At 43.9% G+C, this 24,016-nt stretch overlaps 1 protein-coding gene across 1 annotated transcript in view; it reads left to right on the top strand.

Moving 5' to 3' along the window:
* Positions 1-424: 424 nt before the first annotated feature.
* The window catches only part of LOC141041178 (uncharacterized), a 66,361-nt gene continuing 42,769 nt past the window's right edge, over positions 425-24,016 (top strand). Inside the window, exons 1-3 of the mRNA XM_073507296.1 lie at positions 425-705; positions 2,404-3,991; positions 4,075-6,057. Of these exons, the coding sequence (XP_073363397.1) occupies positions 425-705; positions 2,404-3,991; positions 4,075-6,057 (3,852 nt within the window). The remainder of the gene's footprint in view (positions 706-2,403; positions 3,992-4,074; positions 6,058-24,016) is intronic.

The raw sequence follows: 24,016 nt of genomic DNA, 5'->3' as shown, positions 1-24,016 counted from the left end.
CAAAATTCAAAGAATGTTCGAGTTTTGAAGAAAATGTTCATAATTTCAAGAACTCACTTGTAGGAGGTCCTCGGTTCAAGCCCTTACACGAATTTTAGTTTTTGGATTTTTTTTGTGAATTGTTGTTTAAGTTTTGCCGCTTTCATATGTTTCTTTAAGTGTCGCGCTTAAAATCTAACACCTCAAGTTCTCAGACGTAGTAGGCGCCTTTGGGAGTACTTTCGGCCTAAAGACATGCGAGGACTGGGTCCACCACAGGGGAAGCGCTACGGCGGTTAGAAGCGATTGCCTGGCGATCGCGTTCTGACGCTAGGGTTAGGGTTCTCTCGCTGGGGGTGGTTTTGGATACGACGGCGTCTGGGCTTGCGACGTCGCATCCCAGGAGCGGGCTGGTGTTTTGCTGTCTCTGTCAGGGGAGGTGCTGATGGCGGAGAAGGCGAGCGGGAAGGAGACTGTGGCTCCTGAGAAGATGGTGACCCCAGACTCCGTGCAGGTGGCATCCACCCCGCCGACGCGGAAGACGGGCGGATCTGATGGTCTGAGGACTAGGGAGTCCCCGGCGAGGAGCAAAACTCCGGACCCTGCAGCGAGTCTCTCAGCTAGGCTGGGTGGGATGCTGTTGATGGACAAAGTGGCTGATGGGATGGTTTTGAGGAAGATGATCAATCTCACCCCAAGGCTTCGAAGTGGTCTGCTGTTGGCAAGGTATGTTCCTCACGGCCGTTGAAGAAATCTGCTTTGGAGAGGACTTTGATTCAGGCCTGGGGTCTCCACAAGGAGGCTAAATTTTGTGACATGGGTTCCAATATATTTGTGGTGGATTTTGGCTGCGAAGGAGATTGGAGACATGTACTCAATAATGGCCCGTGGCAGTATGACTTTTGTGTCCTAATTATGAAGGATTATGAAGGTAGCGTTAGGCCTTCAGAGATGATTTTTGATAAGATTGATATTTGGGTCAGAGTGGATGACTTGCCTCCGGATAAGAGGACGGAAGCGTTCGGTAAGGCTCTTGGTAACTAGCTGGGTGATGTGGTCAAAGTGGATGCTGACAGAGATGGCTTGGCAAGGGGCCAAAACTTGAGAGTCAGAGCCACAATCTCTGTCTATGAACGGTTGGTTCGATGCTTTAAATAGAAGAAATATAAGGATGATCAAGAAGGGACGTGGTTTGATTTCCAGTATGAGAAAGTCCCGCACTTTGGTTTTGAGTGTGGGAGACTGGTTCATGTGGGCGGAGTGTGCAACCCGCCCATGGACTCCTTAGATCAGTGGGAGGGCTGGTTAAGGGCCTCCCCGGGGCGCAACAATCAGGGCAAAGAGGGCTCCACTAGTGCAGCAATGAGCAGTTCAAACAGTCTTGCCAGCTCCCAGAGTAAAGAGGCTTCAAAGATCCGTGTTGTGCACCGCCGAGTGAGGGACATCCCTTCAAAAAGAAATCTAAGCTCTGACTTTGCAGCCTCTGGTGATCACCGCACTGGCGGGGGGTCGCGACATGGTAGGGGGTGCCTGATAATCAGGATTACAAGGATGCGAGCTTTCAGGAGTCCTATGAGGAGGATCTGCGTTTTGGGCTTGAACAGAGAAGGGAGAGGCATCTCCGGGACAAACTTTCTGAGCAGAATAGATGGAGCATGCATGATGCTGGTAGGGTGGAGTTTCAGGGAAGAAGAGACAAATCTGTCCACCCCGGTAATAATGCAGCTAGGCCCACAGGGAGCAGGCACATGCAGCGGAGAGTTCCGGGGGATCCACTGGCTGAACCCGGTTTGCATGAACCCGGTATGCATGGGGAGAGACCCCGACGTAGGGGACATTAAGTAAGGAAATTCTGGCGTGATGATGGCTTTCAACAGGGTAGCTCGACCCAGGCTTGTGCTGGGAATGAGAGTAGAAAGAGGAGGACTAAGAAGCTGTGGATAGCCAAAGGTGACTTGGACAGGCCGAATACACAGGATGCCTTCATTCGCGATATGAGGCGCAAGACGTCTACAGTGTTTGATCGCATCTCAGAGCACTATGATAGAGCGGCGCACCCTGCGGAGCAGGGCCGCCGGGGGCAATGAATTTTCTTACCTGGAACTGTCGAGGTTTGGGATTGGCCTCGACAGTTGGTGAACTACGGGACCTTATTCGGTCTTACAATCTAGCGGTGGTGTTTTTCTGTGAAACAAAAAAGAAGGCGAGGGCTATGGAAAGGTTAAGGTGGAGTTTGGGTTTCCAGAGCGGCCTTGCTGTTGATTGTGTGGGGAAGAGTGGATGACTAGCGTTGTGGTGGAGGGATCATGTACAAGTAACGGTTCGGCCGTGGTGTCAGTATTTCATCGATGCAACGGTTGTCCACGATGGCAAAACCATTAAATTCACTGGTTTCTATGGTGAGCCTCGGACTGATCTCCGTAGGAAGTCCTGGGATGCAATTCGTTATTTGTGTGCGCAGGATAATCTTCCGTGGCTGTGTGCTGGTGATTTCAACGAAGCTCTCTTTCACACGGACCAGCTTGGAGGCAACCCTCGATGCTTTTCACAGATGGAAGATTTTCGTGACTACTTGGCCGACTGCGGTCTTGCAGACATGGGTTTCTCGGGCTTCCCTTATACATGGGATAATAAGAGGGATGGTAGTGATAGCATCAAAGTGAGGCTGGATAGGGCTACTTGTTCTGATTCTTTTTTGGGGTTATTTCCAGAATCTGCGGTGGAGCATATTATAACAGAAGAATCAGATCATCAAGCGATTCTGATCAAGGCCATGGAGACGGATCCATGTGCAAACCAGCGAGGGCCACGCCCTTTTAGATTGGAAGAGGCCCGGACTAGGCATGAGCAATATGATGCTATGGTTGCTGAGGCTTGGGAGGCGGCTGGCTCGGGTGGGCATGGCCTGGATGATGTGTGGCAGCCGCTAGCTTCTGTTTCGGGAAGTATGCAGCGATGGGCGAGGGAGGTGTTTGGATCTATAAGGAGGAAGATTACCAAGCTGAAGAATCTCTTGGCTGATGCTAGAGCCCGTGCTATACACTCAGGTTATAACCATGAGGTCAGGGATCTGGAGGTACAACTAAGAGAGACCTATGAGAGGGAGGAGATCATGTACAGACAAAGATCCCGTATCGATTGGCTTAAGGCAGGGGACCAGAACACAAAGTATTTTCAGGCTCGGGCAACCCATAGAAAGCGAAAGAATACTGTCAAGGCGCTGTTAAAGGAAGATGGGTCTCGGTGTGTGGTGGATGAGGAAATGCGTGAGGTCGCGACATCCTTCTATGAACAGGTTTTTGCGTCTGAGGGTTCTGTGGGAGCCCCGGCGGTCTTGAGTAATGTGATCCCGATTGTCACTGCGGATATGAATGCTCGGCTTATGGTGCCAATATCTGATAAGGAAATTGAGGTGGTTCTTTTCCAAATGGGGCCTACAAAAGCTCCTGGCCCGGATGGATTGCCAGCTTTGTTCTATCAACACCACTGGGCGCTCGTCAAAGATGATGTGTGTGCCGCTGTGAGGGACTTCCTGAATGGGGCTGCTACACCGGAGACCTTTAATGCCACCGTGATCGTCATGATACCCAAAATTAGCTCTCCGGAGGTGATGTCTCAGTTTAGGCCAATAAGTCTTTGCAATGTTCTTTATAAGTTGGCTACTAAGGTGTTGGCTAACAGATTAAAGGTCATTCTTCTTGTTCTTATTTCAGAGGAGCAAAGTGCATTTGTCCCAGGACGGCTCATTACGGATAATGTTCTTGTTGCTTACGAGTGCGTCCATGCAATACGTACTAGGAAGAGAAGGAGGTGCCTATGTGCTGTGAAGCTTGATATGATGAAGGCGTATGATAGCGTGGAGTGGTCTTTCCTTGAACAGATGATGAATAGGATGGGCTTTGCAAACTCATGGATATTGATGATTATGAGATGTGTCTCCACGGCCAGTTTCTCGGTTAAGCTAAACGGTGGCCTGTCCAGATTTTTTTACCCTCTAGAGACCTTCGACAGGGTGACCCTCTCCCTCCCTACCTGTTCTTGTTTTGCGTTGAGGGATTTTCTGCTTTGCTAAAGAAGGCTCAGTCTTACAATCAGATCAAGGGTGTGGCATTCGGGAGCACTGGCCACCATGTTACACATCTGTTATTTGCTGATGACAGCATTGTCTTCCTGGAGGGCTCTGAAGATAGCTTGAGGGCTCTAAAAGAAATTCTTGTGGCATATGAGCGCGCCTCAGGCCAAAGGGTGAACCTGAATAAATCATCTATCTTTTTTGGTAAAGGGTGCTCTGAGGAGAATAAAGCTCAGCTGAAGCAATCTGTGGGGATTGAATCTGAAGCTCTCAGTGAAAAATACCTTGGGCTTCCAACACAGGTTGGGAGGTCTAAGGATGGGACTTTTAAGTATCTGACGGAAAGCTCGAAAAGGAAAGTTTCGGGCTATAAGGGACAAGGTTTGTCTAAACAGGCAAGAGAGGTGCTTATTAAACCGGGCCTACAGTCTACTCCTACTTTCACCATGAGTTGTTTTCATCTTGCAAAGAAGACATGCCGGAACCTGACTTCAATTTCTTCTAAATTCTGGTGGGGTGCGACGAATGGTGAAAGGAAAGTACATTGGATCTCGTGGGAAAAGATGTGTGCACCGAAGAGGGATGGTGGAATGGGGTTCAGAGATCCTGAAGCTTTTAATCAAGCTCTTTTAGCTAAGCAGGCGTGGAGGATCCTATCCGCACCTTCTTCTCTGGTTGCTAGAGTGCTCAAGGCACGTTATTTCCAGGACAGCTCCATTCTGACTACCACGTACCCTTCCAATGCATCTTATACTTTTCAGAGTCTCCTCCATGGCAGAGATCTCCTGAGGGAGGGGCTGGTTTGGAGAATTGGAGAAGGTTCTCGTATTAACATTCATCATGAGAACTGGATTCCGAGGAGTGGATGCATGCGGCCACTGGGTAAGCATTTTATGCATGGAATTACTAAGATGGCCGACCTGCTGACTGTCAATGGAACTGCATGGGATTGTGCAAAAGTAGATGAAATGTTTTCCGAATCAGATGCAGCTGATATCAAACAAATCGTTGTGGGTGGCGCTGGTACTGAGGACTTCCTGGCATGGAACTTTACAAAAAACGGGGTCTTCTCTGTCCGCTCGGTGTTCCATCTGCGGATGTCTATGAACAGGAGAGGGACGGGACAACCCGAATCCTCCTCCTCAGTTGAGAAGCACAAAGCCTACTTGGCGCTGTGGGATACGAACGCCCCGGGTAAAGCGAAAATCCACTTCTGGAGGTTGCTACGTAATGGCCTTGCTGTAGGATCTGAACTTCATCATCGCCAGATAAAGCTTGGGGTCTTTTGTACCGCCTGCGGTCGCGAGGAAACTATCTTGCACAGGTTGTGGTCCTGTCCCCGTTCTATTCTTTTCTGGCGGCTGCTTCAAGCAGAGTTGGGTCTACATGTGGCGATGCCTTCTTGTTGGCTGAGTACACATGGGGAGTTGGCCAGGTGGTTGCGGGAGTGGCTAGCCAATGCAAAAGACGAGGAAAGGGAGACTATGATTCAGGCGGTGTATGGGCTATGGCTGGCGCGCAACGAAGCACGTGACGGGAACAGAATCGACCCGCCTCATGAAATCATGGAGAGGGTGGTGCATCACATGCAGGAATGGAGAAGCATTCATCAGGTAAAGGTGCGTGAACCTGTGGTGCAGAACAGGCCTAAGTGGACGGCGCCGGAGAAGGGCTGGATTAAAATCAACTCTGATGGTGCGGTGTCAAAGTCTGGTGCGAATGGTGGGGGTGGAGCTTTTCTCCGCAACCATAACGGTGCCTTTCTTGCTGGGATCTGCGCCCACTTTCCTCATACTGTTGATCCTGAAGCCACCGAAGTGTTAGCCTGTATGAAGGCACTGCGGGCTGCGATTGATATGAACTTCGAGCGTGTGCACCTGGAGCTGGACTGCAAGTCTGTAGTGCAAAGAATCAATCAGGGACACCATGACCTTTCAGTGGTGGGCCCTTGGATATGTGAAACTAAAGTGATGCTTGCCTCTCGACTGGACTTCAAGGTCTCATGGGTTAGTAGATATGCTAATGTGGCTGCGCATAAGTTAGCCAAGGTTGGGGTTGGGGAGGAGCTATGCAATAGCTGGTTCGGTGTACCACCGATTGTATCTTGGATGTAGTATCGGATGACATTCCGAGGTTTGGGTCTTAAATAAAGTGATGGTAACACCCCTCAAAAAAACTTCTCAGACGCAGTGGGTAGCGCAGCCCCCCAGTTGATATGAAGTCGTGGGTTCGAGTTGCAGCGCAAGCACGTACGTATTTTTTTGCATTTTTCCATGTCGCGAACGTGCCACTGCAAATGGGCCGGCCCAGGTTACCCGCCCCTGTGTGAAATGCGGGCACTTTGACGCAACAAGCGGCGACCGAATAGGGTTTGCCGCGTCCTAATGTGGTTGAAGCAACCAATAGCGCACGTCACACTTAAATGGGCTGCTGTAAGTGTGGCCCACTTACATAGCTGTGTTCATTTTTACTTTTCAGTATTTTATTTTGTTAATCCTAATGAAATCAGAAGTACTACCTCTATAACTAAATATAAGACGTTTTTGTTGTTCAATTTAAACTGCAGAAACGTCTTGTATTTAGTTACGGAGGTACTACTAAAAAGAAGTAAGAAATATTGGTGTGTTATAACAATTATTTGCAGATGTAAAATTTAAACATTTATTTACTTGAAAAAAGTACAAGTATTCTTTTAAAATATTCATGTAATTTCGGAAAGTGTGTATGTTTTAGATTTTTTTTTAAAATTTGTAATTTCAATAAAGTGTTCATGCCTTTTAAAAATGCTTATATAATATTAAAAACTGTACACATATCTTTAAAAGGCTTATCTATACCTACTAATAAAATAAATATGTATTCTTAGTCCGTTTTGCTATTTTATATAAAACCCCCTAATGTTTCTGACATTAAACCCGCAGTACATATCAAATGTTTTTTTAAATACTCATATCTTCTAAACCGTAGCTCCAAATTTAACATGTTATATATGGAATTTGATTGGAAAAATATGTATAATCTGAATATGATGTTATTTTACATGTTAAAAATTAAAAAATAGTATTTAGGCTGAAATGTTAATCAACAATGCATTATCCGGTTTTTTTTCATAACGGTATTGATTCAGATTGGGGATGAACACCTCAGCAAAATCAGAATTGGACAGTAAATTGAAGATAAATTTGCTAGAGACACCCAATAAATAAGGACATGCATGACAAGAAATAACAGAAGGACCCAATAAAGACTGATGTCCGCTATAAAAGAAATAAAAGAGAAAATACAGAGGAGATCCGATAAAGATGAAATTTTGCACTATTCTCCTATTGATAAGAAGAAAAAAGAGAGGAAATGCATGAAAAAAGTAAAAAGGAGGCATGCATGACAAAAGATAAAATAAAAGACATGTTTGACAAGATATAAATAGTGATGAAACAGGGACCAATACCTATGACATGATGACAAGAAATATTTTTGAAATAAGGGCGCAAGTACCTGCGCCCACATGAGACCATACAAAAATGTTCTTTTCCAGACAAAAAAAAATTTCTCTTCTTAGATTAAAAAACCATGTATCTTCTTAACAACTCTTCATGTATTTAATAAATATGCATGTGAAAAAAAGTGTTCAATAGTTACCATAAGTTGGTGATTCTTAAACTGAAAACTGCCATTCATGCACACATGTCTCCGTAGTGTGCTAATGTGTCATCGTTTGTTTTTGTCGTTTTTCTTTACTCGCCCGTAACAACACCCCATTCTGAATATGACATGAATAAATGCATGATCACTTGCCTGTTTCTTTGTATGGATTAAATCTACATGCAAGCCGTATTGAAATAGAACACCTGTAGAATCTTAAACTGCGCTTTTATAGGTTAAGACCATCTTTGTATAGGTCGTAGCTAAAAATTCTCAGATTATAGACCATTTTTTGTAAATTAAGAGCGTGTGGTATTTTTTTCCTCCCGTGAATGCACGGGCCTTTTTCCTAGTATAATTACAAAAATGTTGACCTTTTCAAAAAATGTGTTGTAGTTTTAAGAAGTGTTCACAGATTAAATTAAATAATGTTAAATCATATAGCATTTTGATTTTTTTACTCTTTTAGGCCCGAGCTTTTTTTATTGGTATATAGCATTTTGATAATCTTTAGCGGCACATATTTGTCGCAGCTGCTTAGTACATAGATTATTACATTTTCTAACATCATTGTATATGACTTTTTACTGTCATTAATCTATTTAATAAATTATATGTTAAGTAAGAGATAAAAAGCATGTCTGGTTTTAAATTTTGTACGTGCATGTGTGTAAGACTTGTTCATGCATACTAAATAATATGTCAATGCCAGTAGTGAAAAAAGTTACTAGAATAACAAAACAATTGTGATTTTTTTAAATGATTATGTATCGCAAAATAGCTGTTGATATATTTTCAAAATGAATATCATACGTATGAAAAAACCGTTCCTGACCTACAAGAAATGTTCAGGTTCTTAACACAGATTCATATGGTCTCGTATCTAAGAAAAGAAAAGGTTCATGTACATTTGACAACAAAATGTCCGTATGAGTGAAAATAAATGTTCATGGCCTAATTAATATCATATACGGAAAAAGGCTTAATGTATTTTACTCAAGTGCTCACCAGTGTTACCGTTCTCATGAATGATAAAGAATGTGTGTTTTTTCCTAAAAAAACTGAAACATCAATAAGAATTATCCCTTGTTTAAAAAAACATTTTTTCACTTGCACAAGTCATAATGATTGGATCTAACAATTCTTATTGGTGACTGAAAATAGTCATTTCTCACTGGCCTTAGAAGATAGCAAATTAAGTTGTTAAAATAGAGAAAAATTACACTGATTGTCACTGAACTCACTCGCGCGTAACAGAAACGTCCTTGAACTTGAGAATTACTCCCTCCGTTCCGAATTACTTGTCTTGGATTTGTCTAGATACGGATGTATCTAGACTCATTTTAGTGCTAGATACATCCGTATCTAGACAAATCTAAGAAAATAATTCGGAACGGAGGGAGTACCTCAGTACGGTACTTGTACATGCAAATACATCACATCTACGGTCCTACGTACGCTCGTGCGGTATGCTACTGACACTTATCCCTCTCAAGGTGTGACGACCATTTTGCGGAAATCCCCCTCGCTTTCTACATAATGAACCCACGCCCCATAGTTGCGGACAACGCTCTGAATTTTGCGACACGGCCCGTTCCGACAGTGCAAATTCACTCGTCGCCCTTTACCAACCGAAATGCCCCTTCGTGCTCGAGAAAGACGACTTCGTGCGGCAGTACGACGTGATCATGGTTGTGGCGTCGACTTGAGAGGCTCTGGCTCAGGCGATATAGCGCGACCGACGACGACCTTCTCGTCGCCCGATCTAAATTCGTGAGATGGGCATACGACCGTTGGAGCATGACCCTCTCCCATTGTACGGTAGGCAGCATTGCTGCTCAATTTCCGTCGTTTTGGTCCACTTGCAGCTCAACTGGGAGCATTTAGACTGCTTTTGTACTTTTTTAATCATAAATCATGGCTGATTCGAGCTTGTTTGCCTAGGGTTTTACTCTGCATTGTAGGTTTTAGTCGAGTGTTTTATTTTTATCTTTTTCGTCATTTGACAAATGAAGGCAACGACTTCTACACCGTAGAGTTAGTGCATGCCGGATTTTTCTTTAGGACTAGACAAATAGGTCATATCTGGATGGGAAGAAGGCCTTTAATGATTTTTGTGATGTTAGGGAAACTTGCATGTTAGTGTTGGATGATTTTGTACATGATTTGGGGTATGAGATGGCAGGAAGAATACAAACATATTTGCTGCAGCGTGGAATGCAAATCAATGAGCATGGACTTAAACTTATTGCAGATAACAATGAGACCACTTGCATCAGGGCACCGGTTAGAGAGAGGCGCATATATCTTAGGTTCTTTATTTATCATGAGAACACCATGTGTGTTGATAATTGAGAGAGGGATGATGTGGATTACAACCCAGCTGCAAATCCGCATCCTATTATCAATGCAATGAAGAGAAACAGGGAGGTCATAGAGGATAGTAATTTAGATCAGTGCGTGAGCCTTGTATGTGTTAACGATAGCACACACAATTTGTATACTATGCAGAAGCACCAAGGAGTACTGCCAGGGCAATGACCAGAGCAAGAAGGCATGAAGAAGAAGAGAATAACTAGTGAGTTAGAGGATTCAGATTGTGTTCCAGAAGATTTGGTGGTTGACAGTGAGTATCACTTGGAAGATGGAGATGAAACTTAGCGCAAGAAGATTTGACTAGTGATGAAGATAAGAAAGGGAGAATGAAAGGGAACGGGAAGCAAATGACAGAAGATCAAAATCCAGATGATGAAGTATGTGACTTCTCTGATTCAGAAAATGAGTATATGAAGTTCAACTTCCCACATTTCTCTAAATCAAATTTGAATTCACCAAGTTTTCGGTTTGAGCATCTTTTCTTCTCAGTTGACTTATTCCAAATGGCTATTAGGCAGTAGTTGCAAGGAGTGATTTGGAGTTATCTTTCTAGAAAAAATGTCAGATCATGGGTGGTAGCAAAGTGTTGTGATGGATGCCCTTGGTATCTTTATGCATCATATGATAACAAGATACAAGCAATTATGGTAAATACTTTCAAGGATGAGCACTTGTGCAAGAAGATTGGAACATGAGAGTTGGAAATCAAAAGCTTTGGAAATTAAGGAGGCATGCATTCAATATATTTTTTATGGAGATGAAATTGCTTAGTACAACAAGTTATGGCACTATGCAGCAGAGTTAAGGAGATCAAACTCTGGGAGTATATTTTTCCTGTATATTGATTAGCATTGCCAATTCAACAAGTGTTACTTCTCATTTGATGCCTGTAGTAGGGGCTTTATGTCTTTTTGTAGGCATGTGTTTTTCCTTTGATGGATGCCACTTGAAGACTCATTTTGGAGGGGTTTTGTTAAATGAAATTGGGATGGACCCTAATAATTGCATATATCCAATGGCGTTTGTTTGGTGCAAATAGAAAACACAAATGGATGGAAGTGATTCTTGAGTGCTTTAAAAGAAGACCTTGAGATTGTCAACAACTCTGCTTGGACTATAATGTCAGACAAGCAAAAAGTAAGGTCATTTATTATTAAACATGGTACTTATTATTGTTGAATTGAAACTAATTCTAGCTTTTACATGTTCAGAACCAGGGACTGATTAAGGCAGTTAGAGCTTTCTTTTGTGATTCTGAACACAATTTTGTGTAAGACACATGCAACAAAACTTTGCTAAAATTTTGAATGGAGAAGTATTGAAACATCAATTGTGAAGATGTGCTAGAAGTACTATTGAAGCTCAATGAAGGCAAAACATGGATATCATGCTAGTTCCAAATAAAGATGCTCACGATTGGTTGGAGGAGCTAGACCCTAAAACTTGGGTGAGGGCATTTATGCATGCATTTTCAAAATGTGATGTCCTATTGAACAATAATTGTGAAATATTTAATAGATGGATCTTGATTGCAGAGAACTTCTCATCTTAAGCATGATATAGAGGATAAAAGGGCAGTGCATGGGAAGACACTATATCAAGAAAGAGGAGGCAACGAAGTGTATAGGTACTGATATGTCTCCAACGTATCTATAATTTTTTATTGTTCCATGCTATTATATTATCTGTTTTGGATGTTTTATATGCATTAATATGCTATTTTATATTATTTTTGGGACTAACCTATTAACCTAGAGCCCAGCGTCAGTTTCTGTTTTTTCCTTGTTTTTGAGCTTCGCAAAAAAGGAATACTAAACGGAGTCCAAACGGAATAAACTTCACGATGATTTTTCTTGAACCAGAAGACACCCAGGAGACTTGGAGTTCAAGTCAGAAGAGCGACGAGGTGGCGACAAGGGTGGAGGGCGCGCCTAGGGGGGTAGGGTGCGCCCCCTTACCTTGTGGGCCCCTCGTGACCCCCTTGACCTAGTTCTGCCTCCTATATATTTGTAAATATTACCAAACCCTTAGAAGCATCCACGAAAACACTTTTCCACCGCAAAACCTTTTGTTCCCGTGAGATCCCATCTAGGGGCCTTTTTTGGCATCCTGCCGGAGGGGGATTCGATCACAGAGGGCATCTACATCAACTCTATTACCCTTCCGATGAAGCGTGAGTAGTCTACCTCAGACCTACGGGTCCATAGCTAGTAGCTAGATGGCTTCTTCTCTCTTTGATTCTCAATACCATGTTCTCCTCGATGTTCTTGGAGATCTATCCGATGTAATCTTCTTTTGCGGTGTGTTTGTCGAGATCTGATGAATTGTGGATTTATGATCAGCTTATCTATGAATATTATTTGAATCTCCTCTGAATTCTTATATGCATGATTTGGTATCTTTGTATTTCTCTTCGAATTATCGGTTTGGTTTGGCCAACTAAATTGGTTTTTCTTGCAATGGGAGAGGTGCTCAGCTTTGGGTTCAATCTTGCATCATTTCACCCAGTGTCAAAGTAGGGGTAGCGAGACGCGTATTGCATTGTTGCCATCGAGGATAAAAAGATGGGGTTTTCATCATATTACTTGAGTTAATTCTGCTACGTCATGTCATCTTACTTAATGCGTTACTCTGTTATTTATGAACTTAATACTCTAGATGCAGGCAAGAGTTGGTCTACTTGACACGGACGTGATGCCTATATTGCATAATCATTGCCTTGGATATCATCATAACTTTGCGCTTTTCTATCAATTGCTCGACAGTAACTTGTTCACCCACCATATTATTTGCCTTCATGAGAGAAGCCTCCAGTGAAACCTATGGCTCCCGGGTCTATTTTCCATCATATTAGTTTCCGATCTACTATTTTCCATCATATTAGTTTCCGATCTACTATTTTCCATCATATTAGTTTCCGATCTACTATTTTGCAATCTTTTATTTTCAGATTTATAAACCAAAAAACCAAAAATATTTTATCTTTTGTTTAGTTTATTTATCTATCTCTATCAGATCTCACCTTTGCAAGTGATCGTGAAGGGATTGAGAGCCCCTTTATCGCGTTGGGTGCAAGTGTTTGATTGTTTGTGTGGGTATTGGTGATTTGCGCGTTCTTCTCCTACTGGATTGATACCTTGGTTCTCAAGCTGAGGGAAATACTTATCTCTACTTTGCTGCATCACCCTTTCCTCTACAAGGGAAAAACCAACGCAAGCTCAAGAAGTAGCAGGTACCATTTGCCCTAATGTGAGAAAAAGGTTGCTCAGGCATGTAGAAGCAGCAGAAACTTGCCATGCTGACCCAACAGGACATGGAGTGTTTGAAGTTAAGGACATGAAGATGCAATTCACGACTAACATCATTGCTAAGAAATGCACTTGCAAGAGGTGGAAGCTAACTGGTGTTCCTTGCTATCAAGGTGCTTCAGCAATGAGACATCACAGTATCTCACCTAAGTGTATGGTCCACCCTTGCTACTCAATTGAAAAAAATTCATGGCATACAGAACAATATCATGCCATGCAGAGATATAAGTGAGTGGAATACAAATGAATGGAACACCAATAAAACTCCTCCTATTAAAAAGAAGAAATGAAGGAAGCAATAGAACAGGAGGCAACAACCAGAAGAGAAAGAGGGTACAATTGGGAGAAAAGTAGGGAGACGTGGAATAGTTATCCATTGCAGCTATTGTGGGCATGTAGGGCACAACATAGGTGGTTGCAGTGATTTCAAACAAGGGTTCAAAGTAGTAAGAATCAAATAGGAAGAAAGTTAGAGCAGAACTAGAAGTTTCTTCTTCTTCTAAGGAAGAATCGATTGTCATCACCAAGGACGATAATGATGGGGATCGTTGCATGGTAAACATTTTTTTCCTACGAAAAACCCAAGATCTATTCTATGTAGATGCTAGAAATGAGAGGGGAGTGTGTCTACATACCCTTGTAGACCAAAAACATTAACGATCTAGAAATCGTGGTTGGCATAGTCGTACTCCCTTCGCGATCCAATTCGATCCAGTGCCGAATGGACGACACCTTCGAGATGTGCACACGTACACCTTGGTGACGTCTCCGCCTTCTTAATCTAGCAAAGGAGTGTGGAAAGGTAGATCGGATCTAAGCCAGCACGATAGCATGGTGGTGGTGGTGGCAGCAGAACACCGGCAAGGCTTCGCCAAGCGCTACGCGGAGTAGGAGTAACGGGAGGGAGCGGCCAAGGGTGGAAGGGTGGCTGCCCCCTATGCCTCCCCACCTTTATATAGGCGTGTAGGGAGCTGGTGGCTTGCCCTCCAATCCCTTAGGGTCGTTGGCTAAGGGGGGAGGGAGGAAATCCCTCCTTTCTTTCCCCACCGATCGCTATCCCTTTTTTTAGGGATCTTGATCTTATCCCTTTGGGATATGATCCTATTCCTTTTAGGTGGGGATCTTGGTGCGGTAGACCAGGGGTGTGGGGCCTTGCCCCAATACCCATGTCCATGTGGGTCCCCCATGTAGGTGGGACCCACTCCGAAACCTTCCCGGTATAATACCGAAAAATCCTGAACATTTTCCAGAACCCTGAATATGACTTCCCATATATTTTTTACCTTTGTACCATTCCGAAGCTCCTCGTGATGTCCCGGATCCCATCTAGGACTTCGAACAATATTTGGTCTTGCCATTATTAATATCCCAATACTACCCTAGCGATACCGAATGTTAAGTGTGTGACCCTATCGGTTCGAAAATCATGCAGATATGACCGGGACACCTCTCCGATCAATAACCAATAGCGGACCTGGATGCCCATATTGATTCCCACATATTCAACGAAGATCTTTATCGGTTTGAACCACGATGTCGAGGATTCAGTTAATCCCATATACAATTCCCTTTGTCCGGTGATATGTTACTTGCCCGAGATTCGATCATCGGTATCGCCATACCTAGTTCAATCTCGTTATGTGCAAGTCTCTTCACTTACTCTGTGATACAAGATCCCCATGACTAAACTCATTAGTCACATGCTTGCAAGCTTCTTATGATGTTGTATTACCGAGAGGGCCCAGAAATATCTCTTCGTCATACGTAGTGACAAATCTCAGTCTCGATCCATGCAACCAGACAAACTTCTGAGATACTTGTAAAGCACCTTTATGATCACCCAGTTACGAAGTGACGTTTGATAACCCACAAAGTATTATTTCGGTATTCAGGAGTGGCATGATCTCATGGTCTAAGGAACAAATACTTGATATGAAGAAAGCTTTAGCAAATAAACTAAGTGATACAATCTGATGCTAAGCTTACAGTTGTGTCTGTCCATTACATCATTCTTCTAATGATGTGATCCCATTATCAAATGACAACTCGTGTCTATGGTTAGGAAACCTTCACCATCTTTGATCAACGAGCTAGTCTAGTAGAGGCTCACTAGGGACATGGTGTTGTTTATGTATCCACACATGTATTTAAGTTTCTGGTCAATACAATTCTAGCATGGACAATAAAAATTTGTCATGAACAAGGAAATATGATAATAACTTTATTATTGCCTCTAGAGCATTTTTCGAACAAATAACTTGGAAACTATGAGCTTATTTATGCAAAAATTATTTATGAAGCAGAGGGCATATCTACACTAATACAAGAGGCAATATAATTGTTTCATGCTCATTCAAGTTAATTAATCAATGTGATTTTACATATGATCACCAATATAGTGTTATGTGCAGAGGGTAACTACTAGTCATAAGTACATGAAGAAGGGACTCTAGCAGAAACTTTACTAGACTCTGGATTCATTGCAAACCATGTGTAGATGGATACCCCTGTGGTGAAAACTACAATCACTAGGGATGTCAATATTATTAGTAAAAGAGAGGTAATAACACTAGTTAAACTTAGAGCAACAACATAACAAAGAGAGGTTGCATACAATCTCAAGTTTGATGCTGCAATGGCCAAGATACAAGAGGCAGATCAGAAGATTTTACAACTGTCTCAGAGAAGGTAGGAGGAGGCTGAAGCAAGGAAGAAAGAAAATGAAGAGACAAAAGGAAAAGTTGCAGGTAGAAAGACTAAGATTTACCGAAGAAAGAAAGAAAGCAAATGCCGATCAAAAAAGAAGGCAAAACTGGCCAAGCTTGCCCTTGCAGAAGCCAAGAGATAGGTTTGGCAGCTAGAAATAAAGATGCAGAGGAGCAGAAGATGTTTAGGGATGCAAAAAGAAAAGAAAAGAAAAGGTGCGCAGAAGAAGAGGCAAAGAGAAGAGAACAGAGGAGCAAGAGAAGCTATAGATGAATATGAATTTCTCAAATTTAACATGAGGAGCAAGAGAGGTATAGGGGACCCAACCATATGTGCAAATGGAGGAGCAGAATAGACGACAGGCATTGGAGGAAGAGATGCAAGCTGGGAAACTAAGCATGCAGCAAGCTATGGAAATGAAGAATAGAGAAGCCGAGGAAATGAAGAGAGAAGTTGAGGAAATGAATAAGAGAGAAGCTAAGGAAGAGCAAATTTCGAAGAACTACCATGACAACTCATTGAGGCCAGAGAGTGAGAGCTCATCCATGCAGCAGCACAACATGCAACCAAGAACATATTTCAATGATTACCTGAATTTGAAAAATCCAGAAAGTCAAGCATGTTTGATATTTTCAGATAATTCATCTAGGTAGCAGCCTAGTCAAGCATGTTTGATATCTTTAGACAATGATGTATTTTCTGAACAACTAATATTTTGTATGGTCATGAACATGTAGTGATCATAGCAAGTGCATACTCATGTTATGTTGATGCTCATGTAGTGGAACTTTGCTTCCGCTGATATATGCCAAAAACTTGAAATGTTTCATCCTGTTGTTGATGCATGGCAAAACTTGACATGTTTCATCATATTGTTGCTGATGTATGACAAAAAATTGACATGTTTTAGCCTACTGTTGTTGATGTATAGCAAAAACTTTGTTGATGTATGCCAAAAACCTGATCTGTTTAGATCATGTTACTGTTATCCTTACACAAGTGCATTCTACTGACCATTTATTTAGTGAACTAACAATAACTGATTGAAATCACACACTTAATGTGACGACCCAGTCTCGGTAGGGGCCCCGAATCTCTGCGCTTCATGTGTCAGTCCCTGGATCGATTGCTGGCACGCATAGTTCACGATGAAACGCCAGAAATAACACATGTGAAAGTATTACATCGCAGATCCAGTCTCAAATACATTACATACCTGCTAGCTCAAGGCTAGCTTGATACATTATGCAGTAGAAATACAATAATATCTTGTGGCATCCATCAACTCACAGGCACCAGTTGAGTATATCATCGTAACCCTACTTCGTATCTCTTCTTCGAGAAGGAAATCCTGCAACATGATACGTTGCAACCATGAGGGTCAATTCATTGAATGTATTGGCAAGCTACACCTAATAAAAGCATATCCTCCAATGTGACGAATGAGTAAAGGGGTCTCCAACTTGTTTGGTATCAAACTTTTTCAATCAAACCCTTCTCCATAATCAAGGCCAACCATTTTGTCGGGTAAGGGCAAGGAAGACATGTCTACGGTTTCTAACTATTGATGAGAACCATCCCAAATTCCCAGAGAGGACAAGGGTATATGCTTTTGAGCTCGCTCAGTCAACGGTGCAACAATGGGGACTCTACAGCGCATCAACCATAGACAAATGTCACTCGGAAAGGAAAAATCCAGAAATGCAAGTGCGTACTCATTCGCCGGAGCATTCAATGGCGGCATCCAAAGTGCATCATCCAAGAAAGCATTCACGTGTTGTCAAGTCCCGAGCCTACACTATGTTGTAGACTCAACGTTGTCACAGCCTGATTTTTGGCCCTTTCTTTTTCATTTGTTTTTCTGAGATTTTTGCTTGAGTTTTCTTTCTCCGTGGCTTTGTGGTATAGAAACTGAAGAAGATTACCTCTTCTTTGCTTCCAGAGTGGCTTGTCAACCTCAAATCCTTCCCTAGACCTTGCCATTTCCATCTTGGACCAATCCCAATAATCTTTTCCTTGAGAATATTCCTTTTCTATTAAAGGAATAACTCAATTTGCCCTAGGTTGTGAAGCAACCTATATTTCCATCACTCCTAAAATTCCCAAATAATTCTCATAAATTGTTTGGGTCATATCTTCCTCAAATATGGCAAATTATTTCATTTGCCATGTTTATCATCATGCTCAAATAATTCATTTCCTATTATGCCCTAAATGGCACATTGTGAAGCAAGTGCTATTTTCCTTTGCCCAATTGACCTCAAACTCCTTGGACCTCTTTTCCTGTCCATATAGTTGCCACATGCCAAAATGCAACCTCATTTGCCTAGTACTTATTTAATTATGATTTTCCAAAATTTCTGTACAGAAAGAAATTTTGTGAAGGAGGTACAAGCTAGGAATATCCAAATGAGTTGCAATTTATGCATGGCCTCAATATCATCATATCATAGCCATCCACCAAAGCTGAGCTCATGTAATGCCTCCATGTGAGCTCATCTTCAATTCTTTGATTCTGTCCAAAATTTCAGTTTGTGAAGCAAGTATATTTTATCTTGCTCCATTATGGCTGTAAATTTTTCTATACCTTCTCCTACCCATATAACCTATCTCCACCAAATTTGGGCTCATTTCATATAAGTTCCTGTTCAGAGAGGATAGCTATGCAGGAAGTACCATTTTGGCTTGGCTAATTGGTATGATACTTTTTGAGCATCTTCATATGGACAAATAACCCTGCCTTGCCAAATTTCAGCTCAAGTGGCTTCTCCATTTGAGTGCACCTTCCTGATCTTTATTCTGGACCAGTTTATGCAATTGCAAAGCAAGTGTATTAAATATTGGTCCATTTCCATCCAAACTTTCCAGGATCGTAGTCCTTCCTATCCCAAACACCCCAGACAACTCCATTTGACCCAATCAAGTTCCTGTTGATCATCAGTACTCAGCCAAAACTGATACAACAAACTTCAGGTGATCACTCACATCTCTCCTTGGCACTTCTGCGTGATCCATCAACTCCCTCAGCCTCTATTAATCAGGGACTAGTCACTATACAGCTCGCTGCAGTCTCTTGCGTCCCCTTCTTGCCGGGCGCAGTGGTGACCGCGTCGTTTGCGGGTCTGTGCACACGCTCTGGGCGTCAGGATGCGCCGGCCAGCTCTGCCTCGATGGTTTTCTCGCGTCCAAGTGTGCCGACCTGACTCCCCCTTCCTCTCCCATCGCTCTCGTGTCCCTGCCCCCTCCCTTAGCGTCCTCTCTGGAGCTAGCCGCCGAGCGCCCACAAGAGCACAGTGGCGGTTTGGCTCGGTTCATCGCCGTCGTCATCCTCCCCGTGCTCCCTTGGCCGCCACTGCCCCGTGAACCTCTCCCCTGTTCCTCCTTCGTCGCCAATCTCCGAGCCCATGCGCGCGCACACGCGTCCGCGGCGCCGGCCACGCGTCCGCGGCGACGCCAGCTCGGCCAGCCACTCCCCCGTCTATTTAAGGCCTCCCCGACCTCGCCTCTCTTCACCAGCGCTCCTTCCTCACTCCCAGAGCCCTGCCTAGCCAACCCCTCGAGATCGAGGAGCTCTCTGTGGTCGCCATTGCCTCCATGGCCGCCGCCCCTGTCCACTCTGATTCCGGCGAACCGAAGCCCCTCTCCTCCCTCTTCCACCTCTAGTAGGTCACCCAGCCACCATAGCCTCTCCCGCAGCCCTCCGTTAGTCGCCGGAATCGCCATGGCCTCATCCTCTATCTTCGACCGAAGCCCCGTCCGCCGCGGCCATGTTCCCGTCCTGCCCGTTGCTCCCTGGCGTTCGAATGGCGGGGGAACGGGTGCACCTCGCCGCCCTGAACGCTCCGGTGGTCCGATCTCCACCGGAGGCGGCCGGAGCTGGCCAGGCGAGCGCCGACGCCGGTGGCCCGTCTCTGTTCTGCGGGTGCGAGTCGAGGGAAGAAGAAGGAACGAGGGAGGAGAGAGAGTCAATGGCAGCCCCGCCTATAAGCGACCAAGCTGGCCGGCCCCGCCTATGCTGACGTGGATAAGTGGAGACGTACTCCTGGTGAGTATGTTTTCCCTTATCGAAAGCGTATTCCACTTCCTCTTCGGGCGTAAGTACGTTTTCCTCTCTGGAAAGCGTATTTTTTCAAAAACCACTTCTGCCTTATCCACTCAAGGACTTGTTTGTGTTGATATTTTTGCAGAAAAGTCCCTCATCTTCTACACCTCATACCTCCGCAACCGTAACTCCGATTGAGGTGAATCCAACGCCCACATCTTCGTCTCTTCGAGCCCAAACTTTTGATACCATTTTCACTATGTTTCAACATTCTTAAAATGACCATTTTGCCCTTGCCCTAATCAGCCCCTTCGAGAGAGTACCCTTTCCGGCGGTTCCTTCCGCGATCTTTCCGCACTTCTACCCGGAGCCTTCCTCATACCTAGGAAAGCCACAACCACCATTTGCATGATAGCCATGTAGAAGCATTGTTTTTCCAACTTGAATATTTAATAACTGTTTGATTGTTTTGCTACTACTGTCGGTATTTCGGTTATGCTTATGGATCGGTGTTTACCGTCATGCTATGTTTTCCTGCACTGTGTTATTATGTTCTTCATGCTAGTATTACTTTAATATTGGCAATTTTTGGTAGTAGTACATGTTGGTGATGGTCTTCGGTGCATGACTATCTTCTGTTTCGAGTACCGCCGTTATGCATGTTTCTTTGCATCCAGTTGATTAAATACTTGCATTGTAGTTTATCGTTATGTTATTGCATGGTAATTATTGTCGATGCTAGTTTTTTGAATGTTCTTTAAATTTCTTTGAATGTTTGTCGATGCTAGTTTTCATGTTATGCTATGAGTAGTGTTCGAGTGGTGATATTCATGCTCATCATTATGCTATGCTCATCTGGATAACTGATTAAATGTTGTTGTTATGCTCGTTGACTATGTTGCACCTCCATGCTTACTTTGATATCATGTTCATGCATTGTAGTTGCATCATGTTATTTTACCATGGCTCAGCATATTGCATTCAAGTTTAACCGGATTAAATTGAACTTGAACAACTGTTGGCTGAGTCATGGTGCCACCATATCGATCTGACCAGTGCAACCACACTTACCCTATGGGGGGGAGTCCTAGCTGGGTCTATTGTCATGCCTCACACCGGTGCCTCCCGCGAGGGAAGGTTATGCGCGGGCGCTACCCTGATGAGGTAGGACGGCATAAGCCTTGTGTGCCCGTTGTTGAGTATGGATCCTTGTCCCTGTTTGGGACCGTTTTGCCACGACGGTGGCCGTTGGTGGCTTTGGTACGCACGGGGCCACCCAGGACTTAGCCCAAAGGGGAGTTGGTCGGAGTGGCCGGGGGAGTGTCATGGCAGTAGGACGGTTTTGTCGGAATGCTTTGGTCCACCCGAATGGGAGTGCGAGGCCAGGGTTCCGTGGTGTGGGTACAACGTGCTAACCTCTGCAGAGTGTGTGTGTGTTAAATCTATCGATAGCCGCGCCCGCGGATATGGGCCCATTTCGTGTCGGTCACACTATAGGTCAACAGTAATAATAATAATGTGCTTAATAACAACCCCGGTTTGATGATGAAAGAAGTTGGTTGATATTTATGTGATCGTAAGAGGATCACTGTGGTATCGTGAATGCCAACTTGTTGGATATTTGTGGTGTTATGCGAGAGTCAAGGGTAAAAGTCAAGCTCCTTGTGGTCATAAATGATTACTACGGTATTGTTAATACCAAGCTTGATTGGATCCTGAGATGATTGTGTGATGTCCGTAATGGTAAGTTTGTGCAGGTGATGGTTACGAGGTATCCCGAGCAGAGTAAGTTGGTGCATGATAGCATCATCATGTTGCATGCTAGTATTATCATATGTTTATGCCATGCTTGTGTTGTTCTAGCTGTATCATCTTGTTCATGCTATAATTGATCTGATAGTATGATGTTAATCCGTGTTAACCTGTAATTGCCATGCTGTTGTCTGTCTTGATTGCTTTGGTTGCTGTGAGCTTGCAAGTACATTCAATGTATTGACCTGGCGTGTCATGCCAGTTTGCAGGTCATGCAGGATATGATTGCTTGTTTGCCATGGATCCCTTATTTGCACGCTAGGATAAGCGTTCCAGCCAGAGTCCCTGCGGAGTGGAGTTCATCACCGCCGTCGTTGTTCCGCTGCCAGTAGTCATTCCGCTGCGTCGAGTTGTTATGTTGTTTACATAGAACAACCGTGGCAGGCGTAGTGTCGCCGTGCCGATGTAATCCCCTTGTACCCAATATAGCTTGCAATAAAGATCTGGTTTGTTCTATGCTAAGCAGTGCTGTATTCCAGAAGACTTCTCCTCGATCTCTGGGCTGGAATACGGGGCGTTTCGATTTCTCTGAGACGGGATGCTACAGGCTTGGTATCAGAGCAGGTCTGGCTGTAGGATGCCCTAGCCCGTGCGAACGTTAGAATGCGGTAGTATAGAGCCCCGTTGGGTTGTTGCACTTGATTGCTGCATTTGTTTGTTGCATAGCATGCATATAGATTATTATCTTGTCGCTAACGGTTAATCTTGTGAGTGTAGGTAGTATCAGTTTCGATCCACTACCTGCACCCTCCTTCTCAGCATGCCTGCTTTTCGGTGTTTGGTTTCATCTATGTCCCAGCAGAGTGATGCCATGGTACCAAGTGTTCCAGACACCATTTGCGGGAGTTATGCTCAGGTATCGCGTCGATATCTTTCCACTACCCACCCATATGTATTTCGGTGATAGACTTGCCTCTATCCCGAATCGTGCCATCCATCTCGTCCCTTCGGCAACGCTTACTGATATTTGTTATCAGAAAAGGGCAATGCCATCAAGCCTTGCTTTTCCTCCACTATATTGCCCTGTCATTCCATTCTTTGGACGTGTACGATTCCCTTTCGTACGCTTGATGATGATGTGGTCGTGACCTCCGTGTCTCACTCCATGATCGCCAAGTCCGTCCTCGCCTCCGTATCCATCCAGATCCAGCCGGTGTTCAGCCAGCGCTTGGTGTAGCCTTGGTTACGCCAACTCTTTCCACACACAGACTCACTTTCGTGCACATCGCCACAGCATATTAGACCGTAATACCGGAGTTTCCGCGAGATTTCTGTGCTTAGGTATGCATGCATATTATTGTGTGAGTCGCTGTAATATGTGATGTTGCTTGATTATTTATATTATTTGTATGCTTGTGTGCTTTTGTTTTCGTCGTTTCTTTTGCTTCTTTCTTTGGGCCTTCGGTGTGGCATCATTTTCCCCTCATTAAAGTTGCTCGTCAACCAAAACCGGACCTGAAGAATCAGCAAGGAATTCAAGTACTTGGAAGCTCAGATAAATGGAATGAAGTTATCAACAGACTGCAGTGAAATTTGGAATATCTTGTCTGAATGCAAAAGGAATCCTGGATGGACAGTCAGTATCATGTTTGCACTCCTTACAACAGTACGGATAATCAAGTTTGCCTTAGTGTGTACTCTTCATGACAAAAATGATTAGATCAGCAAGAAGATAAGCTATGTGCAAAACCACAGTGCAATTTCAGTCAAAGATGGCAGAATCAAATCCGCAACAGTTGGTCAGAAGCAAGAATCATTCAGAACACAAGTCTGCCTCGGGAATCAGAATCTCAGATATATGTGAAGGAAGCCAGTTATACACCTCAGTGTGACAAAGGACTATGAGGATTGACGACAACACTGAGCTCTGTACAAGTACCGGTGAACCTGGAATATGATCCTGATGAGCCCTTGTCTTCTTTTCTCTTGTAACGGCACCACGCCTGTGTTCTGAGCCGTTTTTGGCCATACGGGGTGGATGCCGACTTTATATTTCTCTATTCAACAACTGTCATGAGTTCTGAGCTGTTTTTCGGCCGTCTCGTACAGTTGTTGAGTTTCTTTTTGACAGTGGCCCTT

The sequence above is a fragment of the Aegilops tauschii genome, chromosome 2 (genome assembly GCF_002575655.3).
Source record: "Aegilops tauschii subsp. strangulata cultivar AL8/78 chromosome 2, Aet v6.0, whole genome shotgun sequence".
NCBI lineage: Eukaryota > Viridiplantae > Streptophyta > Magnoliopsida > Poales > Poaceae > Aegilops > Aegilops tauschii.
The sequence above is the reverse complement of the archived record's forward strand: the minus strand, read 5'-3'. Positions and strand labels throughout refer to the sequence as shown.